At 43.8% G+C, this 21700-nt stretch overlaps 1 protein-coding gene across 2 annotated transcripts in view; it reads left to right on the plus strand.

The window, feature by feature from the left end:
- The window catches only part of Itih5 (inter-alpha (globulin) inhibitor H5), a 102994-nt gene that overhangs the window by 5300 nt on the left and 75994 nt on the right, over nt 1-21700 (plus strand). For both annotated transcript variants that reach the window (XM_006497435.1, NM_172471.2), the window contains exon 2: nt 5849-5893. In XM_006497435.1, coding sequence (XP_006497498.1) covers nt 5849-5893 — 45 coding nt within the window. The remainder of the gene's footprint in view (nt 1-5848; nt 5894-21700) is intronic.

Consider the following 21700-nt stretch of genomic DNA (forward strand, 5'->3'; position numbering starts at 1 on the left):
TCCCTCAGTCATGTCCCAAAGGCTTCCCACTGGTCCCTACCTGCTAAAGTTCCACCGCATTCCAATAGCAAAAAGCTGGAGACCACACCTCTTAACTTGTAGGTCTTTAAGACACCCAGGATCCACAGTAGAGCTGAGACTCATGGGAGAGTATTTCAACCGAATCTCTCTATTCCTCTCTGAAGCGTGATTGGACACTAAGATAGACCGTGGGAGAAACAGAGAGTGGCACCCATGATTTTAAAAGATTCTGTTTCAAACATATATTTCTACTAGTATATGATGGAGACAATGATTCTAAACTCCAGCTCTGTTGTTGTTTTTCAGCGAGCGTTTGAAGGAGAGCTAGTTCCGGGTGGTGACTTATTGCCAGGTCTATAGAAGTCAAAGGGCAGGGGAACCATGCTGCAGATGGCTTCTGAGCATGCTTCTCTAGAGAATCTAGTTCTTTTAAAACATTCTTCCTTTACGTCCCACCTGGCACAGCTAGTTCTAGCCATCCTGTCATCCCCAAAGCCTCCCACTACTTAAGGATGTAGTGAACTTGATGTTGTTGTTTTTGTGTTTACTGTTTTTTTCCAACTTGTACATGTAACTGTACTGGGTCTATTATTATACGATCATGGATTTCTTCCTCCCTCCCTCCCTCCCTCCCTCCCTCCCTCCCTCCCTCCCTCCCTCCCTCCCTTCCTTCCTCTTTCCTCTCCTCCCATTTCACTTGTTCATTATATAATGTGGCTCTGGATGGCAGAGTAAATTTAAAAACTTAACTTTTATTTGTTAGTCTATTTATTTATTTGTCCGTATATTTGTGGCTGCACCTGTGCCACAGAGAGTGTGTGGAGGTCCCAGGAGCTTGTGAGAGTCTGCTCTTTCCACTGTGTCAGTACCGGGAATAGAACTCTGGCCTTCAGACTTAACGGCAGGTAGCTTTACTCAAGGAGTCATCTCACTGACCTACACATCTTAATAAATATTGTAGTCTGGGCATCTTATGCTCTGATGTTGAGGTCAAACGCTCTGCTTGCTAGACGAAGCCCTCGGGAGCTGTCTCTTAGACCTATGGTTTGGAGTCACTGAGAAGTCCACGGAGGCTCCGAAGCTATTTATGGTGCTTGCCTTAGACTTGGAAGCCTCTTGCTTTTCTGTCCATAATCCCCACCCCACTCCTCAGGTTCTTTGAAGATCATGGAGGAAAAAAAAATCCTCAAACGACAAAAAGGGTAAAAATTCCTAGCTGCTAACAATGATGGTGACATCAATGCCATTTCCACCTCCTGTTCTGGCTGGCACCGGTCATCTGCCTGCACCAGTAAGATTCAGTCCTGGGTCAGCGTGAGTCCAAACTTGGACTGAAGTGTTGCCACGGAGATCCCCCGAGAAGCTAGATAGTCATCTCAAAAGTGAAAAAACAGCTTCTCTGGTTTTCCTTCAAGTTTGCTTGTTTTGTTGAAAAACCTATTTTGCAAAGGAGGAGACATCAAAGAACATACTTTAGATCAAGCATTGGACTTAACACTGGAGGGGGCGGCTGTCTTCTGGCAGCAACTGTCTTAAGTGATCCCCAGCCTATTCTACAATTTTAGGGAGGGAAAGACCCAAGGTGAATGGAGACCTGGTAAAGCCCTTGCCCCGGGTCCTTATACCGGTTTGATCTCCTTTTCATAGCCCTTCACTTTAGAAAACAAGCAGATTTCTCCTAAGGGAGATCTTGTTCCCACATGGGGTCGGCTGCTGCTATCCTAGGTCCCCCAAGTTTCTCTCTTCATGTTCTGTTGAATAAGAGGCTGTGCAGCAGTCACAGAGGAAGGGATGAGAGAAAGGATGCAGATATCTCCATTATATTTTTGGTTAATTTAAGAAAAAATATTTGTGTGTGTGTGTGTGTGTGTGTGTGTGTGTGTGTGTGTGTGTGTGTGATGTTTGCACGCACGCACATGTGTCCATGGTGCATGTATGTGGAGGGCGGCTGTGGGAGTTGGTTCTCTGACCAGTGTGGATCCCAGAGGATAAACTCAGGCCGTCGGGCTCAGCTGCAAGTTCCTGTACCACTAAGTAATCTCAGGCAGACCTCCTTTGAGTTTTTATAATGGGAATATAGTTATTGCATTTTCTCATATGGAAGTAGCATTTTTCTAATTTGTCAAAGACCAAAAAAGAAAAAAAATGTTAAATACAAAAGGTTCAACCGCCCCGAAGCAGCACCCATTAGCACTGCAGAATACGTTTTACACATTAAGCTACTAATCATGTTAATCAAGTAGTTCTGCTCTCTGGGCTAGTACTTTCAAGTGTTCGATAAGTACGGCAGTCTGAACAAAGCAGACTGTGACTGATAACAAAGAGATCCATATACGAACGTCTTAAGTAACACACATTTTATTCTTGCTTCTACAACTAGTCCATCGCGGCCTGATAGTGGAACAGGTACTCACACATGGTCACAAGTTCTTGGGGGACCACCTCTACCCCTAATGTGACAGTGACTTCAGGCAGCTCTGAATGATTGGATAACTAGCCCTAATCCTTCAGATGATCTGCGCTTTACAGTTGGTCCAGAAATGGTAAATAATGTTTACACCCGTAATGTTTTGGCCAAAGCTTGTCTCATGGCCCCATCTGTCCGTAGCAAGTGAACTTTCGGGCAGAGAGCAGTTAGAAATATAAAAAAATGACCAGTGTTGAAGCTAAGTAATATAACTATTTGTCAATAAAGCTAGATCTTCTTTGTCATTTTTCAGTATTTGTGTATCATTGTGTGTGTGCCTATGTGTGCATGTGTGTGTATGTAGTATGTGTGCATGTGGAGGTCAACTTAGGGTGGCACTTTTCAGAAGATGGTTCATATGTCTTGGATTTCAGGACAGAGACTCTCAATGGAACCTGGGACTCTTCAGGCTCAATGGCCAATGAGCCCCAGGATCCTCCCATCTCTGTCTGACCATGACCAGAGAGCCCCTGGGTTCTCCAGTCTGTCTCCCCATAGGCAGTCAGCCCCAAACTCCCCAGTTTTGGTCTTTTCTGCACCCGGATCACAAGGAAACCACTATTTCTGGGTTTTTATGGAGGTTCTGGGCCCAACTTCAGGTCCTTGTGCTTGTGTGGCAAACACTTTGCCAACTGAGTCATCTCTGGTCCCTAGGTTACCACGGTGTATTTAACCAAACTACTTTTAATTGATACTTTAGGCCAGTGGTTCTCAACCTTCCTAATGCTGTGACCCTTTAATACAGCTCCTCGTGTTGTGATTACCCCAATCATAAAATTATTTCATTGTTACTTCATAACTGTGATTTTGCTACCGTTCTGAATCGTCATGTAAATGTCTATGTTTTCCAATGGTCTTAGGCAACTACTGTGAAAAGATTGTTCAATTCCCAAAGGGCTCACGACTCACAGGCTGGGAATAGCTTTAAGCTATTTTCAACTATTAACAACTGCTTTAAGAGTTATACATTCCATTTTTCTAAAGATTCCCCTCTCTTACTTACTTTTCTGTAAATGGAGTTTTTAACTGAAAGGCAACACATAGACAGGAATACATGCATACCCACTTTAGAAAGTTCCACAGTTTTGTAAAAGTCAAATTTACTGCATGAAACATGAATTTCACTCATGGAAAAAAATAAAACCATATCTCTACATCCTCAGGAAAGATTGCCGGTGTGTGAAAATTAAATTTTCATTCAAGTTTTGAACCATTCATACCAGTTAAAAGGAAGCAATAACTATCTGTCAGTTGGCAAACAGATAAACAAAATGTAAAATGCTGTATACCTATACACAATGGAATACTATTCAATAATAAAAAGGAATAAAGTGTCTGTTACCGTGTAGGTGAGCCTTGAGACCATTATGCAAAATAAAAAACAGGACATGTAAAAATATGCATGGTATATGATTCCATTTATATAAACAGATCAGAATGGACAAGACTCTCTAAAATAGTTTAGTGGTTGCCAAACGCTGGGAATGAGGAATTGAGAGGTAATCACCAGAGGGTGCAAGATTTGTGTGTGTGCATGTGCGAGTATGTTGGAATTAACCTCAAGTCATGGTGCTTTTGTAGTAATAACTTTACCCACTAACTCATCTCCCAGGTACTAGAGTTTCCTTTAAGAACGTTAATAAAGACTGGTGACAGAAGTCCACTCCTTACAGAGTAAGACACATTACATGTGTGCGCGGGAAGTGAGTCAACTTTATTGTATAAAAATCACACTCAAAAGCTACTTTAGAATGTGTAAAGTCAGAGGCTGGAGAGGTGGCTTGGAGGTTACAAGGGTTCTCTGCTCCTGTAGAGCCGCTTAGTTCTGTTCTTCAGCTCCAGGGGACCCGAAGCTCCTGCCCCATGTACAGCGCCTCACACACATGGACACATAAAGGCAAAATAGATTTCTGAAATGGAATGCCTGGGCAAGCTTTTCAGGTATCTGTCCTATGCTCTCTCAGTGCCCAAAAGGGAAGTTTGTTACTCATGGCCGTAATCATTTTGTTTCTGTTACTTAAACAGAGATCTGTTGTGTGTGATACTCGCAGGCCAGTTACAATTGTTAAATCAGCCCAGAGGAAACGGCTTATTAGTATAGTGATTTTAAATTTTAAATTTTATTTATTTTTATGTGTATGAGTGCTTTGCCTGTCTGTATGTGTGTATACTGCATGCATGCCCGGTGACCATGGAGGCCAGAGAGGGTATTGGATCTCCAAGAGCTGTAGTTACAGACTGTTGTAAGCCATTATGTGGGTGCTGGGAACGGAACCTGGTCCTCTGATGAGCTGTTTACTGTTGAGACATCTCTCCAGCCATTGCGGATTTGGTTTTCATTTTCATTTTAGAAAAATTCCATTATTTTTTTGTGTACCCATCTTTTGCCTATGAGGAAATAGAAGAAATCATCCAGAAAAGAAATATCTTTAAAACAATTTAGGGTAACTTCAGAACTGTGTCTGGGTTTTCCACTGCATAGGAACTCGCCAGAAGAAGGCTACATGGCTGTATTACAATGATGTAACTGACACAATTGTCAAAGTTGGTCTGTTACTATGTATTTTAATGCTAAATATTGGCCCTGGTTACCCGCAGGGAAGAGGAGAGTCTCACATAGACCCAAGTGATACAATGTAACTTGCCCCCCAAGTTATCCCTGATTGGTGAGTAAAGATGACTAGAGTCTATAGCTGAAGAGAGGTGGTTGGGGTTTTCAGTTCCTAAGCTTGGGATCAGAGGAGAGACAAGGAGAGAAGAGAAAAGGTAGACAGAGAAGAAGACACCATGGGGAGTCATGAAACTATGGTCATGAGAAATCGCCAATTGGAGTTAAGAGTGTCCCAGGTGGAACATGGCAAGTTATAGCTCAGGGTTATTGATGGGGAAGTAGATTTTAATAGCTTAGAGGGTAGATATCTGCCCAGCTCTAGTGTATTAACGGTTTTTTTATAAATATAAAAGTTGTATGTCTTTTATCTGGAACAGAATGATTAAGGTGGGGTAGAAACTCCCAACTGAGATTAATTCTTAATACAATACATGGCAGCAAGGAATTTAATGTCAAGCCAAAGACGGAGAGACACAGCATGCAAGCATTCCATGGATATCTTCGGTCTTGTCACTTCATCTACACCCCTATTACAGAGGGGCCACACCCAGATGATGATGTAGCTTGACCTCACGGCTTCTGAATGATGGATTCTAATTCCAGCTCAGCAAAACAGACTGATGGAAAAAAAAAAGTCACGGCTTTGCAAGCTAGATACTGTTAGTGTGGGTTTGAGTGGGTTTTACACCTTCACGGGACTCATTTATGAAACCTCGAAGTCCTGTCTCACACCTCTTCTCTCTTTGCAGGTCGTGCTCAGGGTCCCCAGGCAGCTCAGGCTGTTGCAAAGACTGGTATGTATACCCACGGACATGGCGTTCAAATACTCCACTCTTCTGCTTCCTTTGAACCTGGATCTAGTTTATATGCATGCTCCCAAAAGCCCTTGTTGCTCCTTAGAGAGGAATCTTAGCATGAAGAGGTATAGTTGATTCCTTTAGACATTTTCTCAAAGGGAGGGTTTTCTTTTTCTTAAAAGAGGGGCCAGAGAGTCTGTGGGTAAGAGTGCTTGCTACACAGGGTGGGGTTCTGAGGAGAACCCCCAGAATCCACGTAAAAAGCGTATTGTGGCTGAACGCAGGCCTGTTCCCCAGATGCTGTGAGGGCGGGAAGAGCACTAGAGTCTGCTGGTTCTCTGTTCAGAGAGAAATGCTGCCTAGGAGGGATTGACAGAGTAAGACTCCTGAGGGCCTCCTCTGGCCTTGCTTGGCCTGCAAGCTCATGAGAACACAGTCCCCATCCCCACAAAGACACCATACAGAACTTGGAATGCTGCACTAAGAATCAACATCTAAATCCATCGTACACATTTGTTGATTTTCTGTAACATCGGGAAATAAAGGCTTTGCTTCAAAGTGAAGAGCGTTTGCAGATTGAAGCATTGTGTGATGGGAGTTGGGTGGTCTCTCCAGGCGTGATGGAGTGAACACATTCCCCGGCCGTGAACAAATTCTGACAGTTAAAAATAGGTTGTTGGCCATCTGGTATAGCGGATCTCCAAGATGCTTCTCTTGGGCCCCTGCCCTTCTTCCTACTATTAGTTTAAATCCCCCTAATTGGGAACGTATTGGGGATGCTCATGCAGCCTGTCTTCTGAATTGGAAGGTTCCCTAAGAAACATGACATCAGCTTACTGGTTTTGTTTTTGATGTAGTTGCTGTATAAATCTTCTGGGTCCCTGTATTTATCATTTCTTTTGTAGCCTCTGAATTTCATTATTGATCAATAAGAGGTTTTTTTTTTTTTTTTTTTAAGAAAGGGTCTCCTGTACCTCAGGCTAGCCTCAAACTCTCTGTGCAGCCCAAACTGTCCATTGGTTCTTGATCCTTCTGGTCCTTCTGATCTGTCTGCTTCCATTTCCCAAATGCAGGGAGGATGGCTGGCATGTGTGTCCTACTGTGTCCAGCAGTTTCAAAGATTGTCATGACCCTATCACCTGCACTGTTTATATGATCTCTCACATTTTTCTTAGAAATCTCTTAAAATTTCCGAGTCTTCTTCTCACAAGTATTGCATATGTTTTAACATGAGCTCTATCCATGAAGGGTCTTTCCAGGAGTCATGCAATATGCCATGTGTTCTACAATCCCATACCTCAAGGGGTAAAACTCTGCATGCTCTAGCTTCTGCCTGTGCCTGGAGTCTCTCTTACCAATTGTAGATCTCAGTATGTTCTAAATTATAAGTTATGAATAGAAAGTAGACAGCTCAGAATGTTCCAGTTTTTAATTAATGAATAGAAACTGAGCAGCGTCAACTAAGATTCTCTCACAATTGTCAGGACCACAGAGATATGCTTGGTTATATTTGGAACTAATTAGATTTCTCTTTTTGCACAAGTCCTTGGACACACATATACATGAGCACGCACACTCGTGTGTGCACACACACACACGAACACATGCGCACATGCATGCTCATGCACACACACACACAGAGATTGCAATTTGAATATCATGAATATCTTTGTATCTGAGCTTCCACCATACTTAAAGACACTGGTTAGCTTTATCAAAGCAACTCACTCATGTCACTTACCCTCTGACAGCAGGGATCCCTCTTGGTAGCCCGTTGGGAGATAATATTCTGAAGTTTGTGCCAAGAATTATTTTATGGCAATGTGATATGATAGACAAACACGGAAATGATCGGCACGGAGGAATAAATACACTTACACATTGATGGTAACAGAAGTCATGCCCTACATACAGAGCCACATGCAGAAGCACCAAGCCTGTCAGGAAACAGTGGGCAGGATAGGTGTCAGAGCACAGCCCAGAGCATGTATTAGAATTTTCATGGGAAGGAATGTGTGAGTGGGTGGCTGGGCCCCGTAAGCTTTGATTTGGATACTTGGCGTTGCTCTGGCAGGCTCCTGGCTGGAACAGATGTTCCTCATTGCCTAGGACAGGTTTCCAGGGGCGACTGGGGCAGAGAGAGTATTGGTTTTCTGTGGGAGAGTTTGAGAGAGGAAGTGGTCAGCAGTGTGGGTCCTAGATAATTCGGTTAGCATATTGCGGATGGAGCAGCACAGCAGTCACTGCTGTCTCTGCAGTGAGGGAAGGAGTCTTTCCAGGAAAACATTCTCACGTGCTAGGACGTCAGGTTACGTCGTCTCGAGGGAAGTGGGTGCAAGTGGAGAGAAGGATATTAAGGGAGCTAAGCCACTCTCACAAAGACAAATATTGCATGTTTTCTTTCACTTTGGGTTCTAGACCTTATAGCTATATAAAATTGTTTATGTATAGATGACATGAAAGCAGAAGCAAATTGTCCAAAAGAGTAAAGGGAATTGATGTGAGGCGGGTAAAGGAAGCACCGTGGGGCTGAGAGGGGAGTGTGTACAAAGTGCGTTTTCATATGAAATGGCCTCAGCACTATCTGAATTACAGTCAGCAGGGTTGGTGAGTTGGTGCTGACCACCGGTCATCTGTGGATACCGCCTACACCTGGGTCTGTCTCCACAGCACGGGGTGTCACTTGCAAGTTGCTCAACAGGGGCTTCTCCTGGATAGAGATGATTACACACTCCTGTTCCTGCTTATCTCTAAATGTCAGGAGGCGTCCCTGTGTAGACTGTATGAACGTGAGCAGGCGAATTGGAGCTGGTGCTATGTTCCGTCTGCACATGGCGGGGAGGGAATGGTTTCCCCACGTGCCGAACACAGCATCCAAGGAGACTTCATCAGTGACCACACATGCTACACAGCTTTTGTAAAGAAGAGGCCTTAAGGCTGAGTAAAGGCCATTGGTGCCTAGAACCTAGTCCCCTGCTCCATTCCAACCTTCCCCGCTGTAAAACTAGGGAGAGTGGTGGTAGATTGCTTTATGAACTACCCCGATGTATTTCTCCTCAGGTCTGTAAATGATGGTTAGGCCAGGGGGTCTCAGAGATGGCACAATAGTTTGGAGACTGGCTGCTTTTCCAGAGAACCTGAGTTCCGTTGCCAGCATGGACATGGCTGCTCTCAGGGTTCTATAAATCCAGTTCCAGGAGATTCCAATGTCCTCTGCTGGGCTCTGTGGACACTAGACATGCGTATGATTGACATACATAAATGTAGGCAAACACACCCATACAATAAAAATAACAAATTCAATCTTTATTTATTTATCGTTATTCAAGAATGGTTAGTTTAGAACCAAGCACTAAAGAGTTAATAATCTTCTAGGAAGAGGGGCCTGAACGGAGCTCTGGCTGCCAATGCGCCTAACATTCCACTGCGACATTTCCAGATGGCAACTTGGGTAATTCAGGACATCCTCTGGGTGGCTTGAAGCTAAGTGACTCCCATGAGTCATACCCGAACCTCTGGTCCCTCAGGCAGCTAATTAAGGCACGCCCTGCCTCAAACCGCTTTTCCATCTGGGCTGGTTTTGGAGGGAAAAAAATAATGAAGAAATTATATTATGTCACGAGAAGCTTTCTTTTGCTTGGTATTTTCCAGCTGACATCTCCAAACAAAATAATTATTTATATATAAATGTGGAGACCATGTTGAATTTTTAGGAACTATATTGGGAAAGTTTGAGGTAACTCCTTTATAATCTTCCTTTGATGACAAATTTCCACACACTTCTGCCACGCAGAATTCTGTGTTTGCTTTCTGGTGTCAGACTCATTCGCCCACATGTCACCTCCTTAGCCAATATGCTTCTCACTGTGACTCCGTCCTAATTAATCTGGTGTGGTCATCACTCCTGAAATGAGCATGGTTTACTTTATGGCTTTGTTCACTCTCTCTCTCTCTAATTCTTTTTTCTTTGTTTCTCCTTTCCTTCCCCTTCTGTCCTCTCCCTTCCCCTCCCCTTCCTTCCTTCCATCCATCCTTCCTTCCTCTCCCCCTTCCTTCCTCCCATCCTCCCTTCTGTCCTCCCTTCCTTCCTTCCATCTGCTCTACCGTCCTCCCTCCCTCCCTCCCTTCCTTTTTCCCTCCTTCCCTTCCCTCCCTCCCTTCCTTCTTTCCTTTCTCCTCCCTCCCTTTTGTTCTTCCTTCCGCCCTCCCTTCCATCCTCCTGTCCATCCCTCCTTCCTTCCACCCTCCCATCCTCCCTTATTGGTGACTGAACCCAGGGCTTCATGCATGCTCGGGAAGAATTCTTATCTCTGCACTATAGTCTCAGTCCAGAACATCTTTCATACTATTCCACCACCTACACTTTCAGAACCTATTGAGGAAATATCTTCTTTTGCATTTTGCAGATAACACTGAATTATCTTTCTCCAGTCATACGATTCCCATTTTGTTTGTTTATGGGGCCTGACTACTGAAGCCAGCACCCATGCATGTGAGAGGGTCTACCGTGGAGCTGAACTGCAGCCATTTATCTTTCTTCTGAGCTCTGGAAGGTCTGGCAGAAATGGTTCCTGTGGCATCTCTTGGAGTTACTCAGTGTATCTCTCTCTCCCTGCCTTTCCTAGAATGCAAGTCCATCTCCCTCCTATATCTTTGTACACTGCTTCATGTTCTCCCCCTTTCTTCCAAATAAGTGCCTTGAGATAAGTGGCCAGATGGAGTACTTCTCAAACCTTCATGAAATGTAGTCTGTAGTAGTTCTTAAAAAGTATCAGCTTAGAACATTTTATTCTTAATGAATATATACTTTTTGATTGTTCAAGAGTCAGAGAGTTCCTTTCAATTCCACAAACATTTTAAAGTTGTTTTCTTTTCATTTTAGTATGCATATGTGCAAGTGTGTTTGTGGGTGCATGTATATTGTTGGGCATAGGGTGTACATGTAAATTTGTGCATGTATGTGTGGAGGCCAGAGGTCAATCCCGGGCGTTGTTCCCCAGGAGTTGTCCAGCGTGGGTTTTGAGATCGAGTCTCTCCCAGGCCTGGAGCTCACCAACTTAGCTAGGTAGGCTGCCGGCGGGCCTGGGGAACCCTCTCTGCCTCCCCAACACTGAGATTGCCAGCGCTCACGCCCAGGCCAGGATTTCTTTACATGGTTTCTGGGGACCGGAGTCCTGACCTCATGATTTCATGGCAAGCACTTTAGTGACTGAACCATTTTTTCAGCCCCAAGTTGGTTCCAAGCCGAGATCTAAGGGAGAAAAGGGAGAAGAGAGGGAGGAAAGGAGCTAAGACAGAAGGAGAAAAGAAAGAAGATAATGAGGGACAGAGAAGTCACCATCGCGGTGGTTCCGGATCACCATTTGTTTACGTAGTTGCCGCACAGTAGAAACAGGGGTAAGCTGGAGTGGCTCACAGCTGCACATGCGCACTTGATCCTGAGGGATTCGAGACTGAAGCTGCTTCTGTGGAGTAATTGCAGGGACTCCCGAGAAAACAGTAACTGGGCCGAAGCTGCAAGACTAAAATAGATCCCGACACTCTTCCAAACCGTCTCCTTGGACCCATAAACCGTGGCTCACGGCCTTGATGAAATGCTGTGGAAAATCAGCTATACCCGTAATCTTTATTTTAGGCTTGAACGACTAGAATAAACGTAATATTTTACCGGGAATCTTCTGATTTTTCACGTTTATTACCTTTCACTTACTTATTTGGTATGAGTTGGTACACACGTGTGCCACAGAACACAGATGGAAGTCAGAGGTTAACCTGCAGGAATCAGTTCTCTTTTAATAACATCTGAGTGCCAGGAATTGAATTTGGGCCACCAGGCTTGGGAGCAGGCTCCTTTAGCCAGGAAGCCATCGCCCTCGTTCAGATTTCTCATGTTTTCCTTTACGTGCTTTTAAATGTGTGTGTGTGTGTGTGTGTGTGTGTGTGTGAATGTATGTGACATGTGTGTGGGTGCTCTTGTTGCCCGAAGAGGATATGTCGGATACCTTGGACCTGGAGTTACAGGTGCTTGTAAGCTACCCAGTAAATGGGTTCTTGGAACCAAACTTGGGTTTTTGGAAGAGCAGCGAGTGTTCTTAACTGCTGTTCCATCTCTCAAAACCCAATTTCATCTTATTACATTTTAAAAAAGCAATTTTAGTTCATTATGTATTTTTTTTAGCAATTTAAAATATTTTCTTTGATAATTTCTTCAGTCTATTTTGGATGATATTCATCCTCTCTCCCCCGACTCCTCCAGACCCACCCAAGTAAGTTTGTGTCATCTTCTTCCTCTTCCTCCTTTCCCCCCCTTCTCTTCTTCCTCTTCCTCCTTCTAAATCCATCAAGTCAAGTTTTTTACCCATATCCTCTTGGACATATGGACATTAGAGGACCAGTAACCATCACAAGTACCTTCTGAGTCAGCAGCAAAGACCAACTTACATGTATTGTATTTATTTGAAGGATCTATAATACATATAGTTTGTATTATACTGTGAGAGTTTCTTTGGCTGTCTAGCAAAAGCCAGTGTAAAGGCGGTGTGCAGGAGTGTAAGCCTCTGGAGTCCTTTAAGGAGAGGCCCAGTATTGGGAACTGGGGCTTCTGAAGGCCACCATGGGCTAATGATGTAGTAAAGCCACAGGGTCAATGACAGAGAAAGACCCTGCTTGACACCTGGATAAAAACTAGGCTTTAGTATGGCCTTTTAGTTCTCAAATACAACTTCCAGTATCTTCTGTAGATGGTGCAAACTACCAAGGTCCAGACTCAATGGGAAATGAAACTTCTTCTCACAATGGGAGAGAAACAAAGGCATTCATGGTCAGCAGGAAAAGGTGTAATTCATACACCAACCTGTGTTGTATGCGCCAAAGCTGGTTTTCATTGTCTCTACGGATAAGGTGTTGAAGGTGGGACCCCCTTTTGGCTCTCCTTTTGAGTGGTAGAATAAGGTGTGCACTGTTGTGTTGTGCCGCTCTTTTTTTTTTTTTTTTTTGATTTATTGCTTGCTCAAGTGAATTTGTGAACAAGTGGTTTTTGTTGGTAGAGTTCATCAGCCATGCAGTGAAGCCAGCGATGCCATTTAGGAGGCACCGTGCCTCCGTCCCCATCCCAGAGTGTGTCTGTGCCATTTAGGAGGCACCGTGCATCCGTCCCCATCCCAGAGTGTGTCTGTGCCATTTAGGAGGCACCGTGCCTCCGTCCCTATCCCAGAGTGTGTCTGTGCCATTTATTTCTCATAACCAGTGAGGCAGAGGCTGCTTATTGACCTCACTTGCTTTCATGTCTGTCGTCCTGACCATTGCACCAACATTTATAACATTGCCCTGCCCAATGGGCTCTGTCGGTCTGTACTTCCAGACCTGTAGCAACTCAATTACCCTTTTACTTTGTACTGCTGTGAACAGACACTATGATCAAGGCAACTCTTGTAAGGACAACTTTTAATTGGGGCTGGCTTACAGGTTCAGAGGTTCAGTCCATTATCATCAAGGTGGGAACATGGCAGTGTCCAGGCAGGTATGGGACAGAAGGAGCTGAAGTTCTACATCTTCATCTGAAGGCTGCGAAGAGAAGACCGTCTTTCAGTCAGCTAGGATGAGGGTCTTAAAGCCCACACCCACGGTGACACACCTACTCCAACAGAGCCATACATTCTAATAGTGCCCCTCCCTGGGCTGAGCATATACAAACCACCCACCATCTTAGCTCTTTTTCAGACTGTAGTTCAGTGTCATTAGGTGTATCAATTAGCAAGACATCCTTCTCCAGAACTCTTTTGCTAAATGGAAACTCTATACCATTAATAAACCCCAGTTTCTTTCTTTGCTGGTTATTGTGAACTCTGATGTTCATTAGCTATTGCATGTAGGTGGCTTCATACAGTATTTGCCTTTCTGTGTCTAGTATTTCCAATTAGCATAATGGCTTCAAGTGTTACTCTTACTGGAAGGCAGGCAGGATGGCCTTTCTTTTTCAGGGTGCATAGATTACATTGTATCACATATCCATTTTGTTTATCAGTTCACCTGTTGATGGACACATGGGCTGTTTCTACCTTGTTACTAACAACACTGCTCTAAATAAGCAGAAACAGATGGCAGCCATTTTTAATCTAGAGCCCACAGGGCATAAATGAGTGAAATAAGACTAGAATAAGGACAATCATGCTAAAAAATACTTGAAAACTTGAGTACTGGCAGCCTCAGAGCCAACGAGACATTCATCTGAGATTGGTAAGGTCAGGGGTGAACTAGAAGCTGGCTGTGGTCAAGAAGTTAGATCCGAAGAGGCTTCATCTCTGCTGGAGGATTATAATCTCATATTCAGATGCCAGACAGAGAGATGCCCCCCAAATTCTCAACTATTAAATATCTTTCAAACTTGACTATTTAAAACAAACGATTATGAGTAAAATAATTGAAGATCTCCTCCTAAAACATATCAGCCAGTAAAGGCGTGTGAGTAACTAATACCTGGTTAAACTGTTTAATGGCAGACACCAGGACTAGCAAACTATATGACAATGGATAGGAAACAGCTAAGCCCTCTGTTACAGCAATATAACTCCTCTGCTCTGAAGTATTAACACCAAAACATCCTTAGATCATCTGTAAATGAACGGATGTGTGGCTGTGTTCAACATGCATTCATGTACTGAAGTGGGTGGTCTACCTACCACAGATTACCCATCCCTACAGATGAACCACAGGGCAGAGGGATCTGAAGGGATTTTGAAACACAATGGAATTAAACACAAAGGATTGATAGATGGTATTGAGCTGGCTAGTTAGCATGCAATATATCCACAAAGTGGAATGCTATGCAACTATCAAGACCAGAGGCAACTTCTTTTTATTCGGTTAGCATTTTCAAAGATGGTGGCTCTTTGATTCCCCATTGCTCCTACTGAGGTAATGCATATGCTCTTTGGCATGCAATGTAAGGGTGTTTGTGATTGTTTTTGTCAACGGGATAAGGTAGTAAAAAGTACTATGTGAACATACTTATGCAAATTGAAATAAAAAGTGTTTTGTTGTTAAAAAAAAGTACTATGTGTTTGTTTGTTTGTTTGTTTGTTTCCAGTATTTAGCTCAAGCCTGTATTTTTATCACTGAGCCATAGCTCCAATTTCTTTATACTTTTTCATTTTAACATAAGATCTCATTACGGGCAGTGATGGCACATGCCTTTAATCCTAGCACTTGGGAGGCAAAGACAGGTGGATTTCTGAGTTCGAGGCCAGCCTGGTCTACAGAGTGAGTTCTAGGACAGCCAGGGCTATACAGAGAAACCCTGTCTCGAAAAACAAAACAAAATACAACAAAACAAACAAACAAACAAAAGATAAGATCTCATTAATTGTCCCAGGTGGCCTTGGGCTCTCTGAAGCAAGGGTGGGCCTTAGCATGGCAACTCCCTTGCCTTAACATTGCAAGTAGCAGGCCCAGGCCCAGCTAGCTATGAGATCTTGGAAGTTAGAGCACATAGCAAAGTGTAACTTCCATTTCACTGCTAGGAAAACCATCACATGGTTAGTGAAGTCTTCAGCTACTAAAGACTGATAAGTCTGTGAATTAACATACCTGGGTTGCTGTTGGGTCAACATAAAACAGGAAGACATCAGCCAGCTCTGAATTAGTTCTAGCTCCATTCTCCATTCGACTGTGAAGGAGCCAGACCTCTCAGCCAACTTTATCAGAATTCTTGGTCTATAGAAAGCATTCAAAGAGACGCAGTTGTTAAGTTACCAACCTGTAGAATGATTTGTTCTGTTGTACAAGATAGAATTTGTAGATAAAGATGAGTGAATTACTACATTGCTAGGAAAAAAAATAAGACAAGCTCAAACAAATAAGTACATGAGTTCTGTACCAGTTTGTGGGAGGGTATATACTTCAAACTGCTAAATATCACATCTGGGGAACAAAGTTGTAAATTCAGGGTTGGAGGAAGACTATTACTTGTCATTTATATTTGGTATAGTCTGAAGTTTTAACCATGTGCATGAGACTTGATACTTACAATTTTTTGTCTTTATATGCATGAATATTTCATCTGCATGCATGTCTGTGTACCATACACATTCACAGTGTCTAAGATAGCCAGAAGAGGACATTGGCACCTCTGCCCCACCCCTGGGGGCTAGAGTAACATGGATGTGAGCTGCCATGTGGGTGCTGGGAATTGAACCTGGATCCTCTGGAGGAGCAAGCAAGCAGCATTCTTAACTGCTGAGCTATCTGTCCAGCCCTGAGATTTGATCAATTTTTAAAAATCATTATTTCTTTTAAATTACATATGTGTCAATATGAGTGCTCATGGAAGCCAGAGGCACCAGATCCTCCATGGAACTTGTTACAGGAGGTTGCTTGATGCCTGATGTGGGCACTGAGAAGCGAACCTGGGTCCTCTGGAAGAGCGCTAAGCACTCTTAGCCAGTGAGTCCCCAAGGTGAAATTACAGCTGAAATTGTAAATAGAGCCATGTTTAAAAAGCTTAGTTCACAATACTTGTTTGATTTTCACAGATTCTTCTTTTCTTTCTTGTGCATTTGTGATCCGAGCAGAACCGTACGCCATAGGCTCTTGTAGGCTTTTCACAAATTCTCACAAGCACAGCTAGCTGTGAATAACTTTTGCACATTAGGAGAGAAAACAGTATACTTAAACATGTTTAATTTAGTAAGAAAGCCTGCTCTCAGCAACAACACAGACCAAAGTCAATGCTTCATCCTAATTCTTGATTCGCTTTAGAGTTCTTGCTTTGAAAGATGCCATGACACAGATTTTAAGTTCCACGAATCTGATAGACTGTCACGCTGTTGAGACCACCTACTCGGCTTCTCTCCCCAGCCTAGTTCTCATTTTTATAAAATGCTCTAAAGATTCTTAATAAGATCATTTAGCAGAAGCATTTTGTTGAACTCCATCTGGAACCTCTTATGGATCCAAATTACTTCAGGGGAGAGACACCAGCTCGTCGCACGAGAGAGTGCCGTGCAATTTCATTCTTCCCAATTCTTAAACTGCAAGTCTGCATTCTTCACTTTCAGCTTTCTGCTAGGCTCCATGGATCTCAGAGGTGGATGTGCTTCTAGTGGCTTATTCAAGCCATCTCAAGGCACACTGTCAGTTACTTTAAAACTTCTAGAACTGGAGCGCTCACGGTTTAGGCAGCTCGTTAAGACAGACTGCTCTGAGCTCCCGGTTCTGTGGGGTTGGAGTGAGGAGGAGAAGTTGCCTTTGGGATAAATTTTCCATGATACTGCTGGTGAAAGAACCCCACTTTGGGAATCAATTTTTTTTCTAGTATGGGGAACACTGAAACTTTTTTATTGGACAAGTTGACTCTTAACAAATTGAAGTGCATATCCTACAAATATCAATTTCCCTCAAATAACAGGATGAAATCCCACTAGGATTCTGCAAAAGTCTCATTGGATTTGATGGTTTTCTGTTGGGACTATAAAAATTTTAATTATATTTATTTTTGAGTGAATATCATTACATTGTTCAGTTAACAAAAAGAATGGAGTGGCCAGGCCCCTGGTTTATGCATCTAACCAGTCAGTTATCTTCCACACGAAGCTCTTCAGCTCTTCCTACGTACTTTCAGGGGCATCTGGCTCATACCTTTTATACAAGCAGAAATCTAATACCTATATGCTCTTGTATATCACCTTAACAATGTAACTTGTAGATGCTCAAACTCAGTCCCCTCTCTGTCTCTCTGTACCTTCTCTCCCCGTCCCATCTTTAACTTTAGCTGTGGTCCTTCTAACTCCATCTCCCAGGTGCTTAGGTTGTAAGGAGGCACCTACAGCATCCTCTAAATTTAAAAATAACTCCTCCTTAGACCAAACTGTAGAATTGTTCTTCTTTAAGTAAATTATTTACTTAAGTAAAAAATTATTTCAAATATGCTTCATCCCCCCCTCCCCGCCCCCGGAACTTGATGATTACTTAGCAAAACTTCATGTCAAGTTTATGTCTTCCAGCTGTCTCAGAGAGACACATAGTGTCCTTCATATCGTCCCATTTAGTTGTCAGATTTTTTTTCCAGGCACTAAAGACCAGAAGTCCCCCCTGAGCCCGTCATAACTGACAAAAAGATGAGTATCGCTGCCACCCCTGCACGGAGCACAGCCGAGCGCCGAGTTTCATTTTCCTGTTCCTAAGCTTGGCTCGGATCCTGTTGCCCACCCTTCTATGGAAGTTTGAGTATATTCATTTTGCAGTTACTGTAAGTGCCTGGAGGCAACCACGTGGCACGGCTTCTCCCCTGAGGACCTCCACCCCCACAGAGGTTTCACCCACAGAACAGTGCTAAGGGCTGGACCCAGCCCCTGGGCTCCACAGAGTAAAAATCCCAAGCTCTGAACTTAATTCCCACCAATCCCCACTGTGGAAATCTCTGCCCTGGAAATATCCCACCTCAACACCTGTATTAGTCAGGGTTCTCTAGAGTCACAGAACTTATGGATAGTCTCTAGATAATAAAGGAATTTATTGATGACTTACAGTCGGCAGCTCAATTCCCAACAATCGTTCAGTCACAGCTGTGAATGGAAGTCCAAGGATCTAGCAGTTACTCAGTCTCACGCAGCAAGCAGGCGAAGGAGCAGGAGCAAGAGCTAGACTCCCTTCTTCCAATGTCCTTATATTGTCTCCAGCAAAAGGTGTAGCCCAGATTAAAGGTGTGTTCCACCACACCTTTAATCCCAGATGAAAGGCATAGCCCAGATTAAAGGTGTGTTCCTTAACTCGGAGATTCAATCTTCTGGAATCCATAGCCACTATGGCTCAAGATCTTCAAACCAAGATCCAGATAAGGATCTCCAAGCCTCCAGATAAGGGTCACTGGTGAGCCTTCCAATTCCGGATTGTAGTTCATTCCAAATATTGTCAAGTTGACAACCAGGAATAGCCACTACAATCCACCCCTTGTCAACTTGACACAAATAATATCTCATGTTCACATGAAACAATAACAAGGTTGTAAATACGCCTAACATGATATAACTATCCCTCGTACAATCGCAAACGCATTAGTAAATTTACAATGGGCATTCATATTACTTTATAATCCTCGTTTCTGCAACTGGTTACGTGGCCTTAATTGGTATTTATAACTACCTTCCTCTACTACCCATTCTGTATTTCCTTCACCTTCAGCCAGCACCTCAGCAGGTCTTGGCTCTTTTCCTGGAGGATTGACCCATACCTTCATTCCTGATGGGTCTGCGTCCTTTGTCATCCTGCTTGGATTAGGCTGTTGTAGTTTCCCATTGACTTTAATCACAGGACATGGTAGTACTAAGAGACGCCCTAAGGGATCTCCTGCACTCCAGACATAATCTTGCTTACCACCATTGTGAAGAGGTAATCCAATTTCCCCATGGTAATCTGGATCTATCACCCCTCCTAACACTGTTATTCCTTTTTTAGCCTGTTGGTTTAAGGGCATTAGAAGCCCAAAATGACCAGGGGGAAGTCTGAGCTTCCAGTTCAATGAAATGTTTGTTGTAGCTCCTGGTAGGAGCACTCCCCTCTCTGGAGCCAAAACTTCTAAGCCAGCAGAACCTAGAGTTATGGGGACAGGAAGCAAAAATTTTCCTAGAGGGTCACTAGGAGTGATAGTAAGTGGAACTATTCCGTTTTCCACCCCTTGATTCCTGGATCCATGAATCCTGGCTATGGGTGAAACTGTACCATATATCGAGCGCTGATTCAAAGCATATACTGCCTTCTGAAGAACTCTGCCCCAGCCTTCCAAGCTGTTACCACCTAATTGGCGCTGTAACTGCGTCTTCAAAAGGCCATTCCATCTTTCTATCAGCCCAGCTGCTTCAGGATGATGGGGAATGTGGTAAGACCAGTGAATTCCATGATCGTGAGAGTCAACCTGCCACCAGGTTGCTGGCTGGTCACCTCGAGGAATGGTGCCATATCTGGGGCTCAGTGTTGGTTTCTGCTGTTGGCAGATCTGGCAATCAGCAGCAGCTGTAGCCAGGTCAGCCTTGGTGAGTGGAAGCCCATGTTGCTGAGCCCAAGCATAACCTCCATCTCGACCACCATGGCCACTTTGTTCATGTGCCCATTGAGCAATGACAGGGATGGCTGGGGAGAGAGGCTGATTGTCCACAGAACGGGTCATCTTATCCACTTGATTATTGAACTCCTCCTCAGCTGAAGTCACCTTTTGGTGAGCATTTACATGGGACACAAATATCTTCACATCCTTTGCCCATTTGGAGAGATCTATCCACATACTTCTTCCCCAGATGTCTTTCTCACCAATTTTCCAATTGTGATCTTTCCAAGTCCCTGACCATCCAGCCAATCCATTGGCTACAGCCCATGAATCAGTGAATAATCGTACATCTGGCCACTTCTTCTTACAAACAAACTGTAATACCATGTGTACTGCCCGAAGTTCTGCCCACTATGAAGATTTCCCTTCACCTGTGTCTTTCAGTGTTGTCCCAGAAAGGGGTTGTAATGCTGCAGCTGTCCACTTCTGGGTGGTGCCTGCATAACGTGCAGAGCCATCAGTAAACCAGGCTCTAGTCTTCTCCTCTTCGGTCAGTTGATCATAGGGAACACCCCATGAGGCTATAGGTGCATGCTTGGCAGCAGATGGCATTGTAACAGGAGTAGAAACCATAGGCATTTGAGCAACTTCTTCATGTAACTTGCTTGTGCCTTCAGGACCTGCTCTGGCCCGATCACGTATATACCACTTCCATTTGATAATAGACTGCTGCTGTGCACGTCCCACTTTATGACTTGCAGGGTCTGATAGTACCCAGCTCATGATGGGTAGTTCAGGTCGCATAGTGACTTGGTGTCCTATTGTCAGATGTTCAGTTTCCACTAAGGCCCAATAGCAGGCCAAGAGCTGTTTTTCAAAGGGAGAATAGTTGTCTGCAGATGATGGTAGAGCTTTGCTCCAAAATCCCAAAGGCCTTTTCTGTGATTCACCTACAGGGGCCTGCCAGAGGCTCCAAACAGCATCTCTATCAGCCACAGACACCTCAAGTACCATCGGATCTGCTGGGTCATATGGTCCAAGTGGTAGAGCAGCCTGCACAGCAGCCTGGACCTGTTGAAGGGCCTTCTCCTGTTCCAGGCCCCACACAAAGCTAGCAGCTTTCCGAGTCACTTGGTAAATAGGCCTAAGTAACACACCCAAGTGAGGGATGTGTTGTCTCCAGAATCCAAATAGACCCACTAAACGTTGTGCTTCTTTCTTGGTTGTAGGAGGGGCCAGGTGCAATAACTTATCTTTCACCTTAGAAGGAATATCTCTGCATGCCCCACACCACTGGACTCCTAAGAATTTCACTGAGGTAGATGGTCCTTGAATTTTGGTTGGATTTATTTCCCATCCTCTGATACGCATATGTGTTACCAATGAGTCCAAAGTGGTTGCTACTTCCTGCTCACTTGGTCCAATCAGCATAATGTCATCAATATAGTGCACCAATGTGATATTTTGTGGAAGATCCAAACGATCAAGATCCCTTCTAACTAAATTATGACACAGGGCAGGAGAGTTAATATATCCTTGAGGCAAAACTGTGAAGGTATACTGTTGGCCTTGCCAACTGAAAGCAAATTGCTTCTGGTGGTCCTTATGGACAGGTACTGAGAAGAAGGCATTTGCCAGATCAATAGCCGCATACCAGGTGCCAGGAGATGTGTTAATTTGCTCAAGTAAGGAAACTACATCTGGTACAGCAGCTGCAATTGGAGTTACTACCTGATTTAGTTTTCGGTAATCAACTGTCATTCTCCATG

Source organism: Mus musculus, chromosome 2 (genome assembly GCF_000001635.26).
Source record: "Mus musculus strain C57BL/6J chromosome 2, GRCm38.p6 C57BL/6J".
In the NCBI taxonomy this organism is placed as follows: domain Eukaryota; kingdom Metazoa; phylum Chordata; class Mammalia; order Rodentia; family Muridae; genus Mus; species Mus musculus.